We start from the raw sequence: 13,101 nt of genomic DNA, 5'->3' as shown, positions 1-13,101 counted from the left end.
TTGATGTTCGTACTGGATTTCCCTACAAGAAATAGTTTACCTGGCGTCTATCCTATTGAGTTATTTTGAACACGGCAATTACATCGCATCTTGCCTGTCGAAACACAAGGGGACTAAACAGTGTCCGTGCAGGAACAGGTGGGATAGTGTAACTGGTCTGCCTCCATCCCGAAATCTCTGGCCCCCTCACCCCGCCGCGGGCACCGCTTTCACCAGCAAGCACAACCTAGCTGGACGCACAGCAAGCCTCCGGGAATTATCCCCATCCTCGTCCTCCCGCTCTCTCTGTCTTTTTTCAGGCGGGGGTTAATGGCAGGCTGCTGAAGACAAGTCCTTCCCCCCTCCCTCAAATGCCTGACGGGAACTGAGAGGCTCCACAAAAGCGAGTGAAAAGTGATAATTACCGAGCTTCGCATCAACAAAGAGATAATAAGGAAGGAAAAAGGGGAGAGTGTCAGAGGCATCACTGCGTCCCGGAGACCAGATTAAACTCTGGAACAGCTGGCACGAGAGAATTACTCTGAGAGGAGAAGGCTGAGCAATGGAGGTCGTTAAAATCACAAACTCTCCGACATCTCTGCTCTTACAATTCCGGCCTCTCGAGCATCCCCCGATTCCCATCGCTCCACCATTGGCGGCCGTGCCTTCAGCTACCTGGGGGGCCCTGAGCTCTGGAATTCCCTCCCTAAACCTCTCCGCCCCACTTTCTGTCTCTGCCTGTCTCTTCCTCTTTCTGAGCCTCTCTCTCCCTCTTTCTGTGCCTCTCTCTCTCCATCCTGCTCCACCTCTCTCTCTCTCTCCCTCCCTCTTTCTGTGCCTCTCTCTCCATCTTGCTCCACCTCTCTCTCTCCGTGCCTCTCTCCATCTCGTTCTGCCTCTCTCCCTCTGTGCCTCTCTCTCCGCCTCTCTCTCCCTTTCTCTGTGCCGCTCTCTCTCTCTCTGTGCCACTTTCTCTCCACCTCTCTTCGCCTCTCTCTCTCTCCCTCTTTCTGTGCCTCTCTCTCTCCTTCTCACTCTGCCTCTCTCTCTCTCCCTCTTTGTGCCTCTCTCTCCATCTTACTCCACCTCTCTCTCTCTGTGCCTCTCTCTCCATCTCGCTCTGCCTCTCTCCCTCTTTCTGTGCCTCTCTCTTTCCATCTTGTTCCACCTCTCTCTCTCTCTCTGTGCCTCTCTCCATCTCACTCCGCCTCTCTCTCTCTCTCTGTGCCTCTCCCTCTCTGTGCCACTTTCTCTCCCTCTCACTCCGCCTCTCTCTCTCTCTCTCTCTCTGTGCCTCTCCCTCTCTGTGCCACTTTCTCTCCACCTCTCTTCGCCTAGCTCTCTCTCCTCCTTTAAGGGGCTCCTTAAAACCGACCTCTTGGACCCGAGCTTTTGGTCACCCGTCCCACTATATATCTCCTGATGTGGCGCAGGGTCAAATGCTTGAAAATGATCCCATGACGCACGTTGGGGCATAACATTATGTTCGAGGCGCTATATAAATTCAAGCGGTTGTTGGCGATGCTAAATTTTGGGGAAAAAAAAGCGAAATACTGCGGATGCTGGAAATCTGAAACAAAAACAGAAAATGCTGGAAAAACTCAGCAGGTCCGGCAGTGTCTGTGGAGAGAGAAAGAGAGTTAACCTTTCGAGTCCGTATGACCCTCCTGCAGAGCCCATGCAGAGAAGAGGTTTCCACTTGCAGACAATACCAGAATTAGGGGGTCATCAATATAAGATGGCCACTGTCACAGGGAGTCTAAAACTAGGGGACACGGTTTAAGAATAAGAGGTCTACCTTTTAAGATGGAGATGAGGAGACATTTTTTCTCTATGAGGGCTGTTAGTCTGTAGAATTCTATTCCCCGGCGAGCAAGGGAGGCTGGGGCACTGAATATGTCCAAGGCCGAGTTAGACAGAGTTTTGATCGACAAGAGAGTCGAGGGTTTGAGGCGGGTGAGCAGAAAAGAAAGTGGAGCTCAGGCCGCAATCAGATCAGCCCGGTCTTAATGAATGGGGGTGGCGGGGAGGGGGTTAGGCTCAAAGGGCTGATTGGCCTCCTCCTGCTCCTAAGTCCTACATAATAAATCCAATAGGGGAATTGCAGAGAAACCTCTTTACCCAGAGAGCGGGGAGAATGTGGGACTCGCTCCCACGGGGAGCGGGGAGAATGTGGGACTCGCTCCCACGGGGAGTGGGGAGAATGTGGGACTCGCTCCCACGGGGAGTGGGGAGAATGTGGGACTCGCTCCCACGGGGAGTGGGGAGAATGTGGGACTCGCTCCCACGGGGAGTGGGGAGAATGTGGGACTCGCTCCCACGGGGAGTGGGGAGAATGTGGGACTCGCTCCCGCGGGGAGAATGTGGGACTCGCTCCCACAGGGAGTGGTCGAGGTGAATCGCAGAGATGGATTGTTGGGGGGGGTAGCTGGATAAACACTCAGGGGAGAAAGGAATGGGGTACGAAGATGAGGCGAGATGAAGTGTGGGGTGAGAGGAGGCTCATGTGGAGCAGAAACACCAGCACGGAGGAGAGGGGCCGAGTGGCCTGTTTCTGTGCTGTGAAGTTCTACATAATTCTGGACTTTTCGGGATTGTGGAGGAGCTTGACTCAGTTGTAACATTCGCAGCTCTGAGTTTGGGGTTGGTGGGGATCGAGCCTCACTTTAAGAGAGGGGCCGCATCATCGAGATGGACAGTCGGAGGTGCTGTTTACCTTCACCCTGCACACAGTGCTCGGAGGGTCAGTACTGAGGGAGCGCCGCACTGTCGGAGGGTCAGTACCGAGGGAGCGCCGCACTGTCGGAGGGTCAGTACTGAGGGAGTGCCGCACTGTCGGAGGGTCAGTACTGAGGGAGCCCAGCACTGTCGGAGGGTCAGTACTGAGGGAGCGCCGCACTGTCGGAGGGTCAGTACTGAGGGAGCACCGCACTGTCGGAGGGTCAGTACTGAGGGAGTGCCGCACTGTCGGGGGGTCAGTGCTGAGAGAGTGCTGCACTGTCGGAGGGTCAGTATTGAGGGAGTGCCGCACTGTCGGAGGGTCAGTACTGAGGGAGTGCCGCACTGTCGGGGGGTCAGTGCTGAGAGAGTGCCGCACTGTCGGAGGGTCAGTACTGAGGGAGTGCCGCACTGTCGGAGGGTCAGTACTGAGGGAGCACCGCACTGTCGGCGGGTCAGTACTGAGGGAGCGCCGCACTGTCGGAGGGTCAGTGCTGAGGGAACGCCGCACTGTCGGAGGGTCAGTACTGAGGGAGCGCCGCACTGTCGGAGGGTCAGTACTGAGGGAGCGCCGCACTGTCGGAGGGTCAGTACTGAGGGAGCGCCGCACTGTCGGAGGGTCAGTACTGAGGGAGCGCCGCACTGTCGGAGGTTTCAGTACTGAGGGAGCGCCGCACTGTCAGAGGGTCAGTACTGAGGGAGTGCCGCACTGTCAGAGGGTCAGTACTGAGGGAGCGCCGCACTGTCGGAGGTTTCAGTACTGAGGGAGCGCCGCACTGTCGGAGGGTCAGTACTGAGGGAGTGCCGCACTGTCGGAGGGTCAGTACTGAGGGAGCGCCGCAATGTCGGAGGGTCAGTACTGAGGGAGTGCCGCACTGTCGAAGGGTCAGTACTGAGGGAGCGCCGCACTGTCAGGGGGGTCAGTACTGATGGGGTGCTGTACTGTCAGAGGTGCCGTCTTTCAGATTAGATGGTAAACTGATGCCTTGTATGCCCTCTTGGGTGTATGTAAATGATCCAAAGGTACAATTTTGTAGAAGAACAGGAGGGAGTTCTACCCGGTGACTTGGACTGAATATTTAACCCTCAACCAACATCACTGAAAAAAATCCCAAATTACCTGGTCATTTATGATACTGCTGTTTGAGAGAGTGTGCTTTGTACAAATTAACTCTGCACAATACAGCACCATCTGCAGTCTAAAAATACTCCTCTCCCTCTTAGTTTCCAATTTATCCAGTAAGGAACTAATTTTTTGGAGAGACTGATGCTTAATGCTCAGCGTTCAATTGGCTGGCAGACAAGGGGCGGGTGTGTGCTACTGGCCAACATTCATGCAGCAAGGCCAAAGGAGATCAGTTCATCAGTTACCTCACTGCTGCCTTCAGGATCTGCAGGGTGGCAATGAATGGGAAGGGGTTTGGGTCCATTGGGATTGTGTACAATGGGAATGAATGGGAAGGGGTTTGGGTCCATTGGGTTTGTGTACAATGGGAGTGAATGGGAAGGGGTTTGGGTCCATTGGGTTTGTGTACAATGGGAGTGAATGGGAAGGGGTTTGGGTCCATTGGGATTGTGTACAATGGGAGTGAATGGGAAGGGGTTTGGGTCCATTGGGATTGTGTACAATGGGAGTGAATGGGAAGGGGTTTGGGTCCATTGGGACTGTGTACAATGGGAGTGAATGGGAAGGGGTTTGGGTCCATTGGGATTGTGTACAATGGGAGTGAATGGGAAGGGGTTTGGTTCCATTGGGATTGTGTACAGTGGGAGTGAATGGGAAGGGGTTTGGGTCCACTGGGATTGTGTACAATGGGAGTGAATGGGAAGGGGTTTGGGTCCACTGGGATTGTGTACAATGGGAATGAATGGGAAGGGGTTTGGGTCCATTGGGATTGTGTACAATGGGAGTGAATGGGAAGGGGTTTGGGTCCATTGGGATTGTGTACAATGGGAGTGAATGGGAAGGGGTTTGGTTCCATTGGGATTGTGTACAGTGGGAGTGAATGGGAAGGGGTTTGGATCCATTGGGATTGTGTACAATGGGAGTGAATGGGAAGGGGTTTGGGTCCATTGGGATTGTGTACAATGGGAGTGAATGGGAAGGGGTTTGGCTCCATTGGGATTGTGTACAATGGGAATGAATGGGAAGGGGTTTGGGTCCACTGGGATTGTGTACAATGGGAGTGAATGGGAAGGGGTTTGGGTCCATTGGGATTGTGTACAATGGGAGTGAATGGGAAGGGGTTTGGCTCCATTGGGATTGTGTACAATGGGAATGAATGGGAAGGGGTTTGGGTCCACTGGGATTGTGTACAATGGGAGTGAATGGGAAGGGGTTTGGGTCCATTGGGATTGTGTACAATGGGAGTGAATGGGAAGGGGTTTGGGTCCACTGGGATTGTGTACAATGGGAATGAATGGGAAGGGGTTTGGGTCCATTGGGATTGTGTACAGCGGGAGTGAATGGGAAGGGGTTTGGGTCCATTGGGATTGTGTACAGCGGGAATGAATGGGAAGGGGTTTGGGTCCACTGGGATTGTGTACAATGGGAGTGAATGGGAAGGGGTTTGGCTCCATTGGGATTGTGTACAATGGGAGTGAATGGGAAGGGGTTTGGGTCCATTGGGATTGTGTACAGTGGGAGTGAATGGGAAGGGGTTTGGGTCCACTGGGATTGTGTACAATGGGAGTGAATGGGAAGGGGTTTGGGTCCACTGGGATTGTGTACAATGGGAATGAATGGGAAGGGATTTGGGTCCATTGGGATTGTGTACAATGGGAGTGAATGGGAAGGGGTTTGGGTCCATTGGGATTGTGTACAGTGGGAGTGAATGGGAAGGGGTTTGGGGTCCATTGGGATTTGTGCAGCGGGAGTGAATGGGAAGGGGTTTGGGGTCCATTGGGATTTGTGCAGCGGGAGTGAATGGGAAGGGGTTTGGGTCCATTGGGATTGTGTACAATGGGAAGGGGTTTGGGTCCATTGGAATTCTGCTTGCTGGGAGTAAATGAATGGAGTTTAGTCTGTAAATTCTGTACACTGGGTTTGCTCCACTGGGATTCTATCATGGATAAACTCTGTGTTTATCTGAACACTATTTCCCAATAAACTCCAGAACCATATTGGCTATAAAACAACCTACAGAGTGAGTGCTCCCCCAGGGTAATTAGTACCACGAGGAGTTATTTGTGTGTTGTCAGCACAGATTCCAGTCCCTGTCACAGTCAGTATCATCTCTCTAATTATCCCGTATCCTACATGACAGTTCTGTGTCACTCCCTTAGTCGGCAGCATCAAGCACAATTCTGCACTGTCTCCACCAAGCGAGTTAAACAATGAAAGATTAACTGCTCAGCCCTCAATCTCCTCCGGTGACAGATATGTAACAACCCTCGCCTTCCTTCCCCTCGCACACGCAGACACTCGCACCAACAGGAACTACCTCCCACAAGTTTGACCCTAAGACGGGTTTGCATTTCAATAGCGCCTAATCACCGCCACAGGACATCCCGTAGCGCTCTACAGCCAACGCAGGACTTGTTTGTTTTGAAGCGTGGCCCAGGAAACGCCGCCAGTCGATTTGCGCACAGCAAGCTCCCACAAACAGCAATTTGACAATGACTCAGATCGCCCGGTGATTTTTTTTCCCCAGTGATGCCGATTGAAGGCTGCGTGTTGTTCTGTATACCCCCCTCCTGCCCCTCTTCGAAATGGCGGCCGTGGGGGGTCTTCTGCCCAGCAGGTCTGACGGCTGAGGGTGGGCCTGGGTTTAAAGGGGCAGCATTCTCTCGTGACGGGGCCCTTCAATCCACGCATGAGCCTTCACCCCAGGGCACGAACCCGAATGATTTACCCTGCTCCCCAGCGCAGGGGTCAGGTGTGAGCGTCTCAGCCGATCTCGGTCTTGGATGGAGCCAGTGTGGCCCCCCACACTCTCACAGAGGGCAGGGCACTTACTCACTCAACAACAACCCGCGTTTACATACCACCTTTAAACGCCAAGCCAAAGTTCTCAGGGTCGAATTGGAGACAGGCGTGCAGCCAGAGGGGGAGGTTTTGCAGGGGGGTTGGGGTGTGCAGGGGGTTCTGTGCGGGTTAGGGTGGAGGGAGCGGAGATTTTAAGATGAGCTGAAGGTTAGCAGCGTTTGGAAGCAGGGTGGAGAGGGATTAGTGACTGACCTCTGCGGGGATTACTGCTGTACACAGTTAAAGGACAGGCCCCGGTCATTCAAATCCAATCTCATCTGTGTCAACTGGGAGAGGCAACACGGCCAGGGCCCAGCTCCCACTCGCCTCGTCCACACTATTCAATCCCCAGCACAACAAAACCCCCACAGATTCCACTGGAGGCTGCCCCACCCCCACACTGACCCCCCAACACTGACCCACCCCCCACTGCCCACCCACACTGACCCACCCCCCACTGCCCCACCCGCTACCCCCCCACTGCCCACCCACACTGACCCCCAACACTGACCCACTCCCCACTGCCCACCCACACTGACCCCCAACACTGACCCACTCCCCACTGCCCACCCACACTGACCCCCAACACTGACCCACCCCCCACTGCCCACCCACACTGACCCACCCCCCACTGCCCCACCCGCTACCCCCACACTGACCCCCAACACTGACCCACCCCCCACTGCCCACCCACACTGACCCACCCCCCACTGCCCCACCCGCTACCCCCACACTGACCCCCAACACAGACCCACTCCCCACTGCCCCACCCACACTGACCCCCAACACTGACCCACTCCCCACTGCCCACCCACACTGACCCACTCCCCACTGCCCACCCACACTGACCCCCAACACTGACCCACTCCCCACTGCCCACCCACACTGACCCCCAACACTGACCCACTCCCCACTGCCCACCCACACTGACCCCCAACACTGACCCACTCCCCACTGCCCACCCACACTGACCCACTCCCCACTGCCCCACCCCCACACTGACCCCCAACACTGACCCACCCCCCACTGCCCACCCACACTGACCTCCAACACTGACCCACTCCCCACTGCCCACCCACACTGACCCCCAACACTGACCCACTCCCCACTGCCCACCCACACTGACCCCCAACACTGCCCCACCCCCCACTGCCCACCCACACTGACCCACTCCCCACTGCCCCACCCGCTACCCCCACACTGACCCCCAACACTGACCCACTCCCCACTGCCCCACCCCCACACTGACCCCCAACACTGCCCCACCCCCCACTGCCCACCCACACTGACCCACCCCCCACTGCCCACCCACACTGACCCCCAACACTGCCCCACCCCCCACTGCCCACCCACACTGACCCCCAACACTGCCCCACCCCCCACTGCCCACCCACACTGACCCCCAACACTGACCCACTCCCCACTGCCCACCCACACTGACCCCCAACACTGACCCACTCCCCACTGCCCACCCACACTGACCCCCAACACTGACCCACTCCCCACTGCCCACCCACACTGACCCACTCCCCACTGACCCACTCCCCACTGCCCCACCCGCTACCCCCACACTGACCCCCAACACTGTCCCACTCCCCACTGCCCCACCCACACTGACCCACCCCCCACTGCCCACCCACACTGACCCCCAACACTGACCCACTCCCCACTGCCCACCCACACTGACCCACCCCCCACTGCCCACCCACACTGACCCACCCCCCACTGCCCACCCACACTGCCCCCCAACACTGACCCACCCCCCACTGCCCACCCACACTGACCCCCAACACTGACCCACTCCCCACTGCCCACCCACACTGACCCACTCCCCACTGACCCCCAACACTGACCCACTCCCCACTGCCCACCCACACTGACCCACTCCCCACTGACCCCCAACACTGACCCACTCCCCACTGACCCCCAACACTGACCCACTCCCCACTGCCCACCCACACTGACCCACTCCCCACTGACCCCCAACACTGACCCACTCCCCACTGCCCACCCACACTGACCCACTCCCCACTGACCCCCAACACTGACCCACTCCCCACTGCCCCCCAACACTGACCCACCCCCCACTGCCCACCCACACTGACCCCCAACACTGACCCACTCCCCACTGCCCACCCACACTGACCCACTCCCCACTGACCCCCAACACTGACCCACTCCCCACTGCCCCCCAACACTGACCCACTCCCCACTGCCCACCCACACTGACCCACCCCCACACTGACCCCCAACACTGACCCACTCCCCACTGCCCACCCACACTGACCCACCCCCACACTGACCCCCAACACTGACCCACTCCCCACTGCCCACCCACACTGACCCACCCCCACACTGACCCCCAACACTGACCCACTCCCCACTGCCCACCCACACTGACCCCCAACACTGACCCACTCCCCACTGCCCACCCACACTGACCCCCAACACTGACCCACTCCCCACTGCCCACCCACACTGACCCCCAACACTGACCCACTCCCCACTGCCCACCCACACACTGACCCCCAACACTGACCCACTCCCCACTGCCCATCCACACTGACCCACCCCCCACTGCCCACCCACACTGACCCACCCCCCACTGCCCACCCACACTGCCCCCCAACACTGACCCACTCCCCACTGCCCACCCACACTGACCCACTCCCCACTGCCCCACCCACTACCCCCACACTGACCCCCAACACTGACCCACTCCCCACTGCCCCACCCCCACACTGACCCCCAACACTGACCCACTCCCCACTGCCCACCCACACTGACCCACTCCCCACTGCCCCACCCGCTACCCCCACCCACTGCCCCCCCACACTGACCCACTCCCCACTGCCCCACCCGCTACCCCCACACTGACCCCCAACACTGACCCACTCCCCACTGCCCCACCCGCTACCCCCACCCACTGCCCCCCCACACTGACCCACCCCCCACTGCCCCACCCACTACCCCCACCCACTGCCCCCCCACACTGACCCACCCCCCACTGCCCCACCCGCTACCCCCACCCACTGCCCCCCCACACTGACCCAACCCCCACTGCCCCCCAACACTGCCCCCCCACACTGACCCACCCCCCCACTGCCCCACCCACTGACCCTCCCGCTCACTGACCCTCCCTTCCGGTCACTCACCCTCCTGCTCACCCCCTCCCTCCCACTCACTCACCCTCCTGCTCACCCCCTCCCTCCCACTCACTCACCCTCCCGCTCACCCCCTCCCTCTCACTCACTCACCCTCCCGCTCACCCCCTCCCTCCCACTCACTCACCCTCCCGCTCACTGACCCTCCCTCCCACTCACTCACCCTCCCGCTCACCCCCTCCCTCCCACTCACTCACCCTCCCGCTCACCCCCTCCCTCCCACTCACTCACCCTCCCACTCACCCCCTCCCTCCCACTCACTCACCCTCCCGCTCACCCCCTCCCTCCCACTCACTCACCCTCCCGCTCACTGACCCTCCCTCCCACTCACTCACCCTCCTGTTCACCCCCTCCCTCCCACTCACCCCCTCCCTCCCAGTCACTGACTCTCCCGCTCACCGTCTTTCTCGCTCCCGCTCTCCCACTCCTAGCTGCTTTTCGTTCCCTCAGTCGCTCCCTCCCTCTTGCCATCCGCAACTGAGGGGGTTGCGTGAGGGGGCGTGGGTGGGTGAGGGGGCGTGGGTGCGTGAGGGGGCGTGGGTGGGTGATGGGGCGTGGGTGGGTGAGGGGGCGTGGGTGGGTGAGGGGGCAGTGGGTGGGTGACGGCTTCAACCTGATCAGGAGGAGTTGGTCCTCAGCCGCAGCGCTCAACAACCCGGCCCTAAATCGGCCGCTCACCTCCACTACCCGGCCCCCGCCCTGGGCAGCTTACCTCCACAATGTCAGCGTTGGTCCTGCTCTCATGGGGCTCATTGTACTCTGTGTACTTCAGCAACACTTTGTCCATGTCAGTGCTGGCGTACTGGAAGAGCTTGTTGGAGTGGTTGAAGATGATGAGGGCGATCTCACAGTCACACAGTACACTCAGTTCATACGCCTTCTTCATAAGACCAAACTTCCGCTTGGTGAAGGTCACCTGTGTCAGGGGGAGAGGCAGAGGGAGGGAGAGAGGCAAACAGAAAGAGAGACAGAGAAAGAGAGAGATAAAGAGTCAAAGTGAGCCAGAGAGAGACAACAAGAGAGGCAGACAGAGAAAAAGAGAGAGAGACAAGCAAGCAGAGAGAGAGAGATAGAGAGAAAGAGCAAGAGACAGAGACAGAGAGACAAAGAGAGGGGCAGACAGAGAGAGAGAGGAAAACAGAGAGAAGGAAAGAGCGAGAGAAAGAGATACAGAGACAAAAAGAGAGGCAGGCAGGGAGAGACAAAGAGAGAGAGAAAGAGACAAACAGAGAGAGAAAGAGACGCAGAGACAAAGAGAGAGGCAGAGGGAAGAGTGGGGGAATGAGACATAGAGAAACAGAGAGAGAGAGGGAGGCAAACAGAGAGAGAAAGAGACAGAGTGAGTTAGAGAGAGACAAAAAGAGAGGCAGGCAGAAAGAAAGAGAGACAAACAGAGAGAGAGAGAAAGAGTGAGAGAAAGAGATAGAGAGTCAAAAAGAGAGGCAGGCAGGGAGAGACAAACAGAGAGAGAGAAAGAGACAGAGTGAGTTAGAGAGAGACAAAGAGAGAGGCAGAAAGAGAAAGACAGAGAGACAGGCAAACAGAGAGAGAGAGAAACAGAGTGAGACAGAGAGAGAGAGGGAGGGAGAAAGGGAAGATGAGGAAGAACCAGCGAGGAAACAGAGAGAGAGAGAGAAAGACAGAGTGAGACAAAGAGTGCGAGACAGAGATAGAGAGAGGGGTGGAGGGATAAAGAGTGAAGAGGTTAAGTAAATATTGAAATGTTTGAAGGGCTGGGAAAATAAAAGAAATAATTACACCTCAGCTAAAAGCAGAATACTGCAGATGCTGAAAATTTGAAATAAAAACAGAAAATGCTGGAAAAACTCAGCGGGTCTGGCAGCGTCTGTGGAGAGAGAAACAGAGTTAGCGTTTCAAGTCCGTATGACTCTTCTTCAGGGCTCCGAAGTCGGGACTCGAAACGTTATCTCTGTCTCTCTCTCTCCACAGATGCTGCCAGACCCGCTGAGTTTCTCCGGCATTTTCTGTAATTACACCTCAGGTTGTCCCAAAACGCTTCAGCACCAAGAGGATTTTTTTCTTAAGCAGTTGTCACTGTTGCAATATAAGAAACAGGACAGCCAATTAGCACACAGCAAGATCCCAGAAGGAACAATGTAATGATCAGCTGCAATTCTGTGATCGAGGATGAGGGTTGAAAACAGGCTCATGGCCCCTGGATGTAACTTTGTAAATCCGACAAGTCACCAAAAGTGCGGGAGAAAAGGGAGCCTTACTTTATAATCCCCCGCTTTGCTGTCCGGTTTTCAGCCTTTTCACGTTTGCTTCTCAAGAGTAATTCTCATTCCATAGGGGAGAGTGTAGAGGGAGCTTTACTCTGTATCTAACCCCGTGCTGTACCTGTCCTGGGAGTGTTTGATGGGGACAGTGTAGAGGGAGCTTTACTCTGTATCTAACCCCGTGCTGTACCCTGTCCTGGGAGTGTTTGATGGGGACAGTGTAGAGGGAGCTTTACTCTGTATCTAACCCCGTGCTGTACCTGTCCTGGGAGTGTTTGATGGGGACAGTGGAGAGGGAGCTTTACTCTGTATCTAACCCCGTGCTGTACCTGTCCTGGGAGTGTTTGATGGGGACAGTGTAGAGGGAGCTTTACTCTGTATCTAACCCCGTGCTGTACCTGTCCTGGGAGTGTTTGATGGGGACAGTGTAGAGGGAGCTTTACTCTGTATCTAACCCCGTGCTGTACCTGTCCTGGGAGTGTTTGATGGGGACAGTGTAGAGGGAGCTTTACTCTGTATCTAACCCCGTGCTGTACCTGTCCTGGGAGTGTTTGATGGGGACAGTGTAGAGGGAGCTTTACTCTGTATCTAACCCCGTGCTGTACCTGTCCTGGGAGTGTTTGATGGGGACAGTGTAGAGGGAGCTTTACTCTGTATCTAACCCCGTGCTGTACCTGTCCTGGGAGTGTTTGATGGGGACAGTGTAGAGGGAGCTTTACTCTGTATCTAACCCCAACGTGCTGTACCCTGTCCTGGGAGTGTTTGATGGGGACAGTGTAGAGGGAGCTTTACTCTGTATCTAACCCCGTGCTGTACCTGTCCTGGGAGTGTTTGATGGGGACAGTGTAGAGGGAGCTTTACTCTGTATCTAACCCCGTGCTGTACCTGTCCTGGGAGTGTTTGATGGGGACAGTGTAGAGGGAGCTTTACTCTGTATCTAACCCCGTGCTGTACCCTGTCCTGGGAGTGTTTGATGGGGACAGTGTAGAGGGAGCTTTACTCTGTATCTAACCCCGTGCTGTACCTGTCCTGG

At 56.6% G+C, this 13,101-nt stretch overlaps 1 protein-coding gene across 1 annotated transcript in view; it reads right to left on the bottom strand.

Moving 5' to 3' along the window:
* LOC144676052 (myocyte-specific enhancer factor 2D homolog) overlaps positions 1–10,742 on the bottom strand; it is a 69,530-nt gene extending 58,788 nt beyond the window's left edge. The window contains exon 1 of the mRNA XM_078536571.1: positions 10,541–10,742. Coding sequence (XP_078392697.1) covers positions 10,541–10,714 — 174 coding nt within the window. The 5' untranslated portion in view covers positions 10,715–10,742. The remainder of the gene's footprint in view (positions 1–10,540) is intronic.
* Positions 10,743–13,101: the final 2,359 nt, after the last annotated feature.

The sequence above is a fragment of the Cetorhinus maximus genome, unplaced genomic scaffold, assembly GCF_964194155.1.
Source record: "Cetorhinus maximus unplaced genomic scaffold, sCetMax3.hap1.1 HAP1_SCAFFOLD_1324, whole genome shotgun sequence".
Lineage (NCBI taxonomy): Eukaryota > Metazoa > Chordata > Chondrichthyes > Lamniformes > Cetorhinidae > Cetorhinus > Cetorhinus maximus.
This window is presented reverse-complemented; position numbering and strand designations above follow the sequence as displayed.